Below are 12657 nucleotides of genomic sequence, written 5' to 3' on the forward strand. Positions count from 1 at the left end.
TTCCCTTGAGACATTGTACACCGCAGAATTTATTTCCCACAGTTTACGGAAAAAGGCAGAGAAAAGTGAAGTCGAAATTCTTTCCATTGTGTCATTAAAAATTATATCCAGTTAAGCCACCTGCCACTGTGGGCTTTCACAGAAGTGGAGTGGATCAGTTTGTTGAAATACAGAAATTGATGGCGTTAGCTTTGACAGCTGGAAATTTGGGTCACAGCACCACGCAGCTCTTTATAAAGTTTTGCTGGGGAAAGCGACAGAGCAGGATGGATAGTTAGTCAGATCACAAGATCATGCAGACACAATATCTCCATGACGCGGAGTTTACAATTAATGCATCAACTTCACAATGATTTCATTTTATTATTATTTTTATTGAAAAAAGGACAAACTGTTTTCAACAACTGCAATATCAGAATACAGTATTTGCATTATAATTTACAAAAGATAAAAAAAAAAATCAGTTCAGTCTGTGGTTTGTGCAGGAAGGTGGGAAGACCCTGGTAGAAAAATAAAAATCTAAGACAGGAGAAGTGCCCATGTGAGATTTCCTTACCAAAAAAGCATTACAGTGTTCTGGCATCCACTGACATTATCCACGCTTGAATGTGTCATAATAACTCCTAGAGTAATAGGTAAAGCTTAATGTTACGTAAGACTGAAGTCAAGCCCTCTCCATCCGGCCAGGATTTCTGATTGTAAGTGAATTATTAGTCCTGATCTTTCATAAGACAAAGCAGGGGTCCATTCAGAAATGACAAATAACTTCACAAGACCCACAGTAAGGAAGCTAGAAGGTTAAAAAGGTCCAAATTCTGCAAATCTCCCAAGTTGCCAAGAACACTGATGTTAAAATAACATGTTAAAAAGCTATTCAAATAATTCAGTGTTTCAAAAGCCAAGCTCTGTTAGATGAGGATCAGTTCAAGTTTCCAATTAACTAACAGATGTGTTACAGTTGCCTCTTATCAATATGTGCGCATCTGGCTTTTAGGGAAATAACCTAGTTTCTGCTCTTACTGGGAGGAAAAATCTCAAGTGAGGAAGAAAGTGCACTAAAGCTTTGGAAAACACACCGACAAGAGTCATGCTTGTCTATAGCTAGAAATAAAACTATAGGCTGCATCGGCAAACTTCAAAACGCTTTAAAACACAAATAATACATTTTGGCTTCTAGATTTCTGTCTGACATACAATATGTAACTTAGCAGCAGCTGTCATCAACATTCATAGCCTTGGCTAAAGGTTGAGCTTCCTGTCACTTTCCACCACTGAACAGTATTGCACATTACAACACAGAGACCTGTAAGAAGTGGCAGTATATTGCACAATGAATCACATCTTAATGCTACTTCTTCTGCTTTACATCTAATGCATTGTGTGCGTAGTCGAAGCCAAACCACCTGAGTGCCTCTACTGGGACTAAGACTTCTGTTAAGGCACACATTGCAAGAGATGCTCTATAGACAAGATGATAGGTTGAGGACAGCAGTGTACTTATGCCCGTAATCTGTGCAAGACATAATTTTCCTCAATCGAGCTTTCAGACCAACACATTGAAGAATACTGCAAATAAACTTCGCTAAGAGACCAGCTCATTAACAAATGATACCTTATTTATTTAATGGTGATTGAACTTGTAAAAATGTTATAGCCTGTTAAACAAAAATGTTGTCATTAAATGAATGATTAGAAATTTATAGGTTTGGGTTGTTGCTGCAAAGAATGATGAAAACATGTGATTCAAATAATTCCTTGTTTTTTATATATGTATAAAAATTACATATATATAAAATTAGTCTAGCTAATCACACCTTGTGACATTTATTCCACAAGGATGAGGTATTACACCATAGATGAACCACATGCAAAAAGTGCAAACTACGAATATGCAATTGATTAAATAGGCAAATTTAGTCATTAAATGAACTGACTATTCTAGTCAAATGTTTTACCGTGGATAATATTCTGCATTGTGCACGGAAACAAACTGCACAGTGTGTATTAGCGAAGGCATCTATCCCATTTTATTCCTCTGGCACCATGCAACCAGTTAATCTCTCACCACTTTCACCATACACAACACATTTGTCTGTACGTGTTGTTTCATGTGAGAGCTTCTGCATACTGAGAAGTTCATACTCAAATTGCAGGGTTTATTTGCCCTGCATTTTCAAACACAGCAATCGAGACCCAAGTCATATGAAGCTTCACGTACCCTGTGACAGTTTTTAACCTGGGTTCATATTTCTGATTCTGCTGTCAAAGGCCTTGACTCTAAAGGCAAAGAGTCAAGGTTGCATTCAGAGTCTAACACCTCATCTGTGTTTCTGTCCTCAAGTGCGCAAACCTCAACACCCCTCATTACCATGTTTTCTTCCTCCTCAAACTCCTCCTCCATTTCAACTTTTTCAAGCGCCACTTCATTCTCATAACAAAAGGAGTTCCTCGAGCTAGAGGCAGTGGACTTCTTCTCAGCCAGTTCCCTGGCACTACAGCTGGGCGTGCTGGGCACCTCATAGGTGTTGTCAAAGCGAGAATAGTCTACTTTATAGTAGTTCTTTTCTTCAAAGAGCACTGGCTCAAAGCGGTGGCCCCAGAGGATCTCGCTGGCAATATAAGAGCTCCGACACTGAGTAGTCATGGCTGTGGCCTCGACCATGCCCTCGAGGATCACCACTATCTCAAACTCTGACGTTTCCAACTCTTGCTTGCTCAGCTCATAAAATGGGCTGTCCTCATCAATTTCATGAACAATGGTAATTGGAGAAACCAAGAAAATTCTGTCAATGCCACTGTCAAAGCCTACGTCAATGTCTACCTGATCCAGAGGGATGAACTCTCCCTCGGCAGTGGTACGGGACTTGAGGAGTTGGGCCCTTACGTGGGCCTCCACCAGGTGACTCTTCCTCAGGTTTCCCACCCGCCACATCAGGCAAAGCTTGCCGTCCCTCATGGCCACTGTAGCATAGTGACTGAACACCAACGTCTCATTCCTCTTTTTGGGCTTTGCCATCTTGGCCATGACGGCACCGATGATAAAAGCATCAATGATGCAGCCTACGATGCTTTGGAAGACGACCATAAAAACAGCAACGGGGCATTCCTCCGTCACATAGCGATAACCGTAGCCAATTGTGGTTTGTGTCTCCACTGAGAACAAAAAAGCAGCAGTAAAACTGTCCACGTTGGAAACACACATCTGAGTCTCATTCTCCAAGTCCCCATAAGAGAGAGCCACCAACCAAAAGACAAAGCCAAAAAACAGCCATGACAGCAGGAAAGAAAGGCAGAATATGACCAGCATCCAGCGCCAGCGAATGTCCACGCAGGTGGTGAAGATATCTGCCAGGTAGCGCTGGCCTTTCTCGCTCATATTGATAAACTGCACATTGCAGTGGCCATCCTTCCTGACGAAGCGGCTCTGATGTTGGTGCGGAGTATGCCCCTTGTTGACGTTGCCATTGCCGTAGCCATTTGGCATGGCAATATTCGCTAGCTTCATGCCATCTTCCTCAGAGGACACAATGCTGTAACGGTGGCCTCTCACACTCCCCATAGTTTCCTCTTGGGAGGGCTGGGCTGATTCTGCTTTGGAAAACAGTCTAAGTTTTTGGTAGAAGCGTTGGAGAAACAGTTTTAAATGATCTTGAGGACAAACTTGTGCAGAAAATGTGGGAAACAGGACTCAGTCCTGTGAGGGACGGGGGAGACTAGGTCTGTGCTTCTCTGGCAGTGATGAGCACTGTTGGTGAGGGCTGGTCACTCTTCTTTGATGCCTGGCTTGGACCTCATTAGTAAAGTGGGCTGTGGAAATTATAGACAGAGAGACAACATAGATCAGCACAGCTAGGTGTGTGGTAGCTGTTAAATAAATAATGCAGTGCACATCCAAAGTTAATAGCACAATTCTAGTATACTCTCAGAAAATGCATAAACAGTGTGTCCTGAGCAGTCAGAAAGCACAGTCAACAGATTAGGTAAATTAGCAGTAATAGAAGGAAAGTATTAGACACCTGGCAAAGTAGGAAAGGATGTTTACACTGCTTAATATAAGTATTAATTAGGGCGGGCCCTTCCTTGGGGAACGGAGTCAAATTATAGATCAAGTTCATGTTAATCTAGTAAAGCTCTTAAAGAAAAATACAGTACAAGCTGCAGCTCTGGATAGACATAACAGAATCATATGTTGCATGCATGTAAAAACCTATAGCACATTCACAAGCTATTACATGTCATTACTGAGCGAATACAGAGTTGCCCTGAACCACAATTAATGAAGCAGTAGCCTTGCTTTATATGTAATAGAACAACAAGGACAGCTAAATTAGAAAAGCTATTGACTTGATGTGTGTGGCATGAGAGGTCCATTAAAATACAACACCACAGGCTACAAAAGGTTATGGACAGCCAGACACGCTCTGGTGGTGCCAAAATAAATCCCCGCTCCGCTTTTAAAACTCATTATCTCATCAGAGTTTCACATCTGAAGTGCATAAATGAAGTCCAGAGCCCTTTTCAGTGAATATTCTGATTGTTCTTAACTCTGAAATTGTAGCCCATTAAAAACAACAACAACAACAACAAAGCTCTTTGATAGTCATTCAAGTCATTTAAATTGTTTTGGATATTGTCAAGGGTCACGTGGGATAAGATTTGCTGGACGTGGTTTCCCTGCATCATCTCTGTTTTCTCAACTTATTATGATGTCATTGTGAGGTCAACTTGAAACAGCAACAGGCCACTCATAATATGAGGCACCATTTACACAGAGCAAAGCATGCCAAAACATTTTGTTTAATAGGTTTCAGGGTTTAAATGTATTTTACTTGGTATTTTCAGGAAATTTAAACCATGTTTGTTCCAAGTTTAAAATGTTTTATCTTGTTTTGTTTTCTCCCATACACTTGCAAGGAGTCTTATACAAGCAATTATACTGGTGTATTGTGGGACACAAACTCAAACACTTGGATGGAGTCTAAAGCTTTGCAAGTCCTGATAAACCTGCACTGAGTGCATTGCAAGCTTCCTTCCTTATTGCACTATTCAGTACTTTCCCACTCAGTTAGCTTTTATCTGCTCAGTATCACATCACTTATTACAGCAGGTTGTTTCATGGTGACAGAAAAGGCTTCCAAAGGCTGCACAACCTGGGATTGTTTGTTTTGCATGTGTTCTCATTTAGAGCTAACAGCTGAGGCAGATGGAAACTGGTTACATAAAGGTGGTCTATTTTTCATCACACAAATCGATATATATATATACATACATACATGTATATATATATAAACAGCATATATACATACATACATACATACATATGTGTGTATATATATATGTATATATATATATATACATATATATGCTGTATATATATATATATATATATATATACACATATATACAGCATACATACATACATACATATATGAATGTATGCTGTATGTTATTTCCTTTTTTATTAGACAGTTAACAACATGTTTATCACGCGCCAACTACAGAGTTAAGAGTTTAGTTCAAATCAAAGACAATCCTTGCAGAACATCCAGTTCACATCCTGCAGTCTCTGAAACCACACTGCAACAACAATAATATTGTTGCAGAAAGTGGTATTACTTTCTGATCAAAACTTTTTATTCCTTAAAAACCGTGAAAAGTCATTTTTCACGTTTTTAACATCAACACGCACATTCAACTACTCCCAATGTCCCCACATCCATAACTACACAGAACATTCCCACAACACATGTTTTTACCTACCTGTTAGTTCTTGGCTGCAAATAGGATCGTTTCTTGTCGCAGTAAATTCCATATGCGCGCCAGATATGCGCACTTTGCCCTTTTTTAAATCTCGACGTTCTGTTAGTAATTTTTTCTGGCTTCTCGTGTGGAGCTGTAAATTCTGCCATAACCCTCTCCAGCAATACTGAAGAAGATATTTGTGGTTGAAAAGACAGACTTTAAAAAAACACGTGCGCATATCCCCGCCCCTGTGGCAGTGACCACCAATGGAAAGCTGCAGCGCCTGTTTAAGGTTTCTAGTCCAAAAAGAGGTTATATCGTTCTTATTTATTAGTTTATTTATTAATGTACTTTTTGGCAGACTGGGACACTCAGTGTACATCACTTGTAAAACTTCACGGTGAAGCTTGAACCAAGCAACAAACATGCATGACGCTGGTCACAGGAATACAATGTAGGTAAGGTGGTAAGGTAAGGTGTTTGTTAATCGGTGTTTAAGTCTAAAGTAAATAAAGTGACTGTGCGAGAATGATATGACTGTATCTCTGACCTGCACAAAAATCTCTAGGACTGCAGGAATATTGAGTGGGTGAACACAAGGGGGAGGTAAAGAGCTACAAAGGTAATTACATACACAGGACTCAAACAGGTTTTTATGACTGGTACTATTTTTATCATGCAAATAGAAATAAAACCCATTTTAAAATGACCAAAGAGAAGATTTTTCCAGTTTATTTCACTTACACTTACATTTTACATGGCAGAAACAAACATGAATTTCTGAATGCTGTATTATATGATTTTACATTGGCTATAAACATATTTACAAAAGCTCACCTTATCACATAATCTTTATGGGAACAGTGAAAGTTGCATTTTCATTTCATTTTGATTTCTTTTGTCATTTCATCTACAAAAATGTTTGCAGGATCATCTCCTCATTGATGTTAAGATTCACCTGAGCAATGTGTCTGTTTCTCTTCCCTATTGGTATAAGTGTGGTGCCATCTGCAGGACGTCCCCTCCTGTTGTATTCCTCTGCACTGAGGAAAGGCACCGGCACCCATGTGGTCACATTAAACAGACTGAAGTCCACCTTGTAGTGTTTCTTGCCCATTTTCAGCATGTCCTGGAAACGCTGGCCCCAGCGGATGTCTGCTGATGTGTAGGAAGCACGTGTTTGGTGGAGTATTCCTGTGGAGTCCCCTGTGTAGGTGAAAGAAACTACCAGCTCAAAGCGATTGTCCCGCAGGTTATCAGGACCCATGTTGTACAGGGGACTGCCAGGCTCTAGCTTGTGAATAATAGTGGTAGGTGTGGCAAGGACAATCTCCCGTTCTTCTATATCTAAGTCCTGGTAAGTGATTACAAGTGACCCCACTGGCCGTTTTACATAGCGGATTAACTGGACCCTAACAACCCCTTCCAGGATGTGATTACCTCTGAAGTCCCCGAGGCGCCATGACAGACACAGAACCCTGTCTCGTAAGTTGACCACCGCGCATCTGCTGAAACCCACCGTCTGGGCTCTCTTACGAGCAGACGCCATCTTAGCTACAACAACGCCAATGACAACTGTGTCAAGAAGACAGCTAAACACAGTTTGAATCATCACCACAATGATAGCTACAATAGAGTTTTCGGTTACATGCCTGTAGCCGTAACCAATAGTCGCCCCGGTCTCCATTGAGAACAAAAATGCCCCAGTGAAGTCGCGCACATTTGAAACACAGAGATCGTCATCTGCATTATCACTGTCTCCATTTACATGGGCAATTAACCAATAACACAGACCAAAAAGAAGCCAAGACACAATATTATTAAGGGAGAAAATAAGGAACATCATTCTCCAGCGGATCTCTACAAGACTGGTGAAGATGTCGATCCAATATGTGGTCCAGTCTCCAGGGGCCTGAAGAAACATCACAGGGAACTTGCCATCTTTTTGCATGTAGCGGAGACTCTTTTCCTTCTTTGCATTTTGCCTGCCCAGCGTGTGGACTGTGGTGCAGCAGGTATCAATGACCTGCTCACTTCTTTCTGTGCTCATCTTGATTAAATCTAAAGTTCAGTCTCCTGCAGAAAGACAGAGATGACATGAAAATGCAGACTAAAACATCAGGTATCTTCTACCTTGAATAACGTGTCAGTGAATTCATGTATTCATTCACTCATTACATGTGACTAAAATGTAGATGCAAACCTTCATGTTTTAGCAGCCACGGTCACTCTGTGCCTTTGGCTATTAGCAGTAAATGAGCAGGTGTGAAAAAATAGACCTCATGATCACCTGCTTCTTGTTGGCTGATGATTAACTAAAAAGTTCCATTACAAAGCTTTCAATAAACACTTATATGGCCACATTATAAAAAAGTGCAATTGTGAATAGGAATTTTTCTTTTCACTTCTGTTAAATTACAAGCACTGAAAATAAGCCAGTTAATAAATCTACAGTTAGGCATAAAAAAATTGTGCTGTGGTTGCCCCTGGTCAGACTCATTAGTACAGATATGGGAAAAAAATAAATCAGTCATCGTTCAGTGAATGATCAAACCACAAGCCACAAGTTTAGCCATCAATTTCATAGAAAGAGTTATATAAGACATTAAGAGAGGTCAGATATAATCCAGGTCCAAAACCATTTTTATCATATTGATACCAAATTGTTATTAGGGCAATTACACAGACTTATGTAAGCACGGCATGTTCCTCTGTTATATTGTAAGTATGCCATTTTCTTCCTCTCATGTTGTTTTTGTCTTGGACAAAACACCAGCTTTTTTTTTACGGGAAAAAGAACAAACATGTATGTTTCTACCAGTGGAAAAAAAAGCCCAAAAAACAATTACCAGGCAGATCTAAGTCAAAATGTCAATTTCACTGCATTTCAACAAGCTTCCATAAACACTAGTTTTCTGATCCTATTGTACTTAACCGTTATTTAAGTAAGGAAAATATTGCATTAACTTAGTTGGATCCATTTTTTTTTTTCAATTTCAATTTTCAACTGTTAATGATTAGAATTGTTAGATGTTACGCAGTGTGTATTTTTTTATCCTGTCAAGCTTAATATTCTGTTTGAGTGCCTGACATAATTCTGTCTGTATTGTCTGTGCATTTTTCTTTACTTTAACACATTTTGCTTGCTAAATTACTCACTGTTACAGACTTTGTTGCTTTATATAGATTAGGCCTCGACCATAACAAGATCAACTCAAGCTATGGGAAAACCTATTTTCCTCAGTGAAAAACCTCTTTTTAATCACTTCGGCTAATCTCTTTAGTTTCGAATTTTAGCCAAGTTTGCTGTCTTCCAGATGTGACAATGGCCAGCAGGGAGCAGTGACCAGTGTTTTGATAACAGAGTGCAAATGGCTTCTGAGAAATTAAAGTCATAAAAAGTTAAGGCCAGCTACTGTAAGTTTTCACTCGAATCCTAAGAACTTAAGTCTCGGTTTGTCTCGGTTAATTAAGCAAAAATCTTGACCTTAGTGCGGTGTAGTTATTAATCTGTGTTTGTTATCGAAAGGGTAAATAATTACTCACCAACAACCTCTAACAGTTTTCACCTCCAAATGTTACCTCAGATGTCAAACTTTAACCACACCTACTTCTTTTAGTAACACATAAAATAAGGCAAAGCCAAGATGGTTTTATCACTTTTTGTCTGCAGCACACACGCCTACTTCGGGTGTTATTGATATCATAAATGACACCTGACAATCAAAGGCACCGCTTTAAGCTTGTCACCAGTTTTGTTCTTCAGGATCTTAGTCACAGATCAATAAGCTATGTCCTTCCAGTGAGTGTTTTTATCACTTATTTGAATGAGCTGCGTGCTGTTGTTTATCTGCTCTTGAGATAAATGGCTACTCAATAGGTCTAATCTTACATCTCCTGTGGTTTAATTATGAAACCAAATAATGTTAATGTTTGTACAGTCGTGTCAATCAACATCATCTTCAAATCAGTGTTCATGACAGCTTAATAAATGTCAGCCCAAAAGATGAACTGTCTTATTTCTACTTTTTACTAAGTCTTCCATAGAAAACTATGTCAAGGTAATGTCTGCATTTTGGTATATGTTAAATTAATGCACAGAAAAAAACAGGAAAACAAGTGCAAAGGTATTTGGATTACAAGTAGGGGAATGCTAGACTCATATTTGCTGCAACAATCAGTCTGTTCCCTGAATGTCAAATGACAAGGACAGTCAGGTCTAGGAAAACTGAGACCACTCCCACCCTCGAGGAATTCTACAAGACAGTTGAAATGACACAGATCCAGTATGCTGTTAAGTCATTGCAGTTTACAATGTATATATCACTATCGCTTGTTGTGCACGAAGGATGCTTTTTGTCAGTCTTATTTTTCTCCTTGTAACACAAGTACGTGATTTCCCACTTTCCATGGGACTACATTACTGCGCTGAATGAGAGCACATTAAGCTGTAAGAGTCTTACCTGTTAATTAACTGGCACTTTTGCATCATTTAATTATATTAGCTGTTTTGTTTCGGCTTTCCAGCCGGTGAAATTTTAAATGTCTTTCCAAATTAGTTCCTTGTTTTTAGAGTAATGATAATAATAAAAGATTATTTAGGATCCACTTATTATAACTGAATGTCTCTTTATTTTTCTGTGATTTTTGTGAGCTTTACTTTTATAAACGTAGTCTCTTGTCTTTTAAATATGATCAATTATTAAGTAAAAGAAACTATGCATTTTTTTCTATTAGCATTTTTTTTTTTTTGTAGCTCACTAAGTTAATTCTTTTATTAGAAAATATGATCATTCGATTAAAAACGCTGTCTTACACATTAGGTACCCCTTTAATAAACCCATTGCAAAGCACAAACATGTTCAACTTACTTGCAGAGTAGATCAGAGTACGTCAGGTGTCACAAGTCCATCAATTCCACCAAGCATAAGACGATGTGTTGCTCAAGTTGTGGTAACCTTCACATTTAGTTGGCTGCAAAGTGTGACATTGTAGGGGGCCGGCCTGGTCCTGAGGCAAAGTCCCATTTTTTGTGATATCACTGCTAGCATGTCTCCTTGAAACCTTATTGGATACAATAATTTATGACCTATGGAATATTTTAGAAGTTCCCTACGACAAAACTGGTATGTCTGTTAAAGCCTTTTCATGTTAAATTTCTGTGATTTATTAGAAAAGAAGTTAACCTTTGCTCAGTCATGTAACGGCGTTGTCATTGGCACACAGATTTTCTTTGTCTCGATTGTCCCCAATTTAGCTCTGATAAGACAAGGAAGATCACAGGTGAACCGAAAGTACACACTACGTTTCAAACCACTTTTACTGCAGTCATAAGAGCAAATTTAGCTGCAACAAGGTCAGCAACAGCAAAACAAACTTCTTGTGCTTTCAAAAATAGAACACGATCGTCCCTCTATTTCAAAACCTGCCTGATTCACGAAGCTGATTTTCTAAAGTAATGTGTGAAGACAGAGATAAGAGACATTCCTCTGAGAGATAACCTGGAAGGGAAGTTCATCAGTGTGTCACTTGCAAGCAGCAGCTTTATATTGAATAAGTGAAAACAGACAGGAAATAGTATATCTATTTAACTACATGACTGATAACACAAAAATATGAAGGTTACACAAGAGTGTATTGATTGGTTTATTGATTTATTTACAGTTTCTCCCTCCACACTGTGCAGGGCCATACAGGCCTATAAAGACATGTATGGCCCTTAAAAGGTAAAAGTAAAAATGTAAACTAGTTAAAAGAAGATTTTGATCAGATAACCAATACAATAAGCTCATGCTGACTGTCAATTCAATTCATGTTTTTTAATACAGCGCCAAAATCACAACAACAGTCGCCTCAAGGTGCTCTATATTGTAAGGTAGACCCTACAATAATACATACTGAGAAAAACACAACAATCATATGACCCTTTAAGCACTTTGGTGACAGTGGGAAGGAAAAACTCACTTTTAACAGGAAGAAACCTCCAGCAGAACCAGGCTCAGGGAGGGGCGGGGCCATCTGCCACGACCAGGTGGGGTGAGAGAAGGAAGACTGGACAAAAGACATACTGTGGAAGAGAGCCAGAGATTAATAACAAGTAGGATTCAATATATTCAATATTGAATACATAATTCAATGTATTTGTCTGCAAGGCTACACATTATGACATACCTGAATTAAGATTAGAATTAAAGGGCCATGCAAGTGATGGGCCAAGATTAATTCACTTTATTTTCAAGACTATTAGAAAACATGTAGACCAGGGGTCCCCAATCCCAGTCCACGAGGGCCGGTGTCCCTGCAGGTTTTAGATCTCATCCTGGGTCAACACACCTGAATCAAATGATTAGGTCATTACCAGGCCTTTGGAGAACTTCAAGACATGTTGAGGAGCTAATTTATCCATTTAAATCAGCTGTGATGGATCAAGGACACATCTAAAACCTGCAGGGACACCGGGACTCGTGGACTGGGATTGGGGACCACTGATGTAGACTATGTGTCTGTGACTGAAAGGTATGTGACTGCTATGGATTAGGAGTGATGCTGTAGTGATCCACCACGAAAAAGTGGTAAGGAAACAATCAGATTAAAGACGATCTACAGAGTTTATAAGAGAAAACTTTGATTAAAAAAGAAGATGGTGTTTTGAGCTGGAAAAAGAGGCAAGAAGGGTTTAATTTAAGAGATGTTGTTAAATCATGTGTCAAGCATGCAAGGAGTTAAATGTACAGTAGCGCATGCTTTCCAGCACATAAAATATTACTGAGGCCAAATTTGTTATTTATTTATTTATTTTTTTTAGAAATTTTAGTTTACTGGAACTATTATAACTATTTTCTTTATATTACAACTATGTAATCCAAATGCATATTAATTCAAATTTTCATTAACATAATATGACATAATATGCTG

General features: G+C 38.9%; 2 protein-coding genes across 2 annotated transcripts; both read right to left on the reverse strand.

Annotated features, from left to right (window-relative positions):
* Positions 1–437: 437 nt before the first annotated feature.
* On the reverse strand, positions 438–5946 carry LOC146388500 (inward rectifier potassium channel 2-like). Its single transcript, XM_084925848.1, has 2 exons — positions 5761–5946; positions 438–3807 (listed from the first exon to the last, which is right to left on the reverse strand). The coding sequence occupies exon 2, from the start codon at positions 3557–3559 to the stop codon at positions 2243–2245; it is 1317 nt and encodes a 438-aa protein (XP_084781974.1). The 5' UTR covers positions 3560–3807; positions 5761–5946; the 3' UTR covers positions 438–2242.
* Positions 5947–6419: 473 nt separating this feature from the next.
* LOC146388501 (inward rectifier potassium channel 16-like) lies at positions 6420–11314 on the reverse strand. The gene is made up of 2 exons (XM_084925849.1): positions 10614–11314; positions 6420–7818 (listed from the first exon to the last, which is right to left on the reverse strand). Exon 2 carries the CDS (start codon positions 7790–7792, stop codon positions 6653–6655), a length of 1140 nt encoding a protein of 379 aa, XP_084781975.1. The 5' UTR covers positions 7793–7818; positions 10614–11314; the 3' UTR covers positions 6420–6652.
* Between the last annotated feature and the right edge of the window lie 1343 nt (positions 11315–12657).

This window comes from Perissodus microlepis, chromosome 4 (assembly GCF_051167445.1).
Source record: "Perissodus microlepis isolate ML-2025 ecotype Zambia chromosome 4, ASM5116744v1, whole genome shotgun sequence".
NCBI classification, from domain to species: domain Eukaryota; kingdom Metazoa; phylum Chordata; class Actinopteri; order Cichliformes; family Cichlidae; genus Perissodus; species Perissodus microlepis.

Bases quoted from the DNA above. Each gene is read 5' to 3' on its own strand.
- LOC146388500 (XM_084925848.1), bottom strand. From the start codon at position 3,559: ATGGGGAGTGTGAGAGGCCACCGTTACAGCATTGTGTCCTCTGAGGAA.
- LOC146388501 (XM_084925849.1), bottom strand. From the start codon at position 7,792: ATGAGCACAGAAAGAAGTGAGCAGGTCATTGATACCTGCTGCACCACA.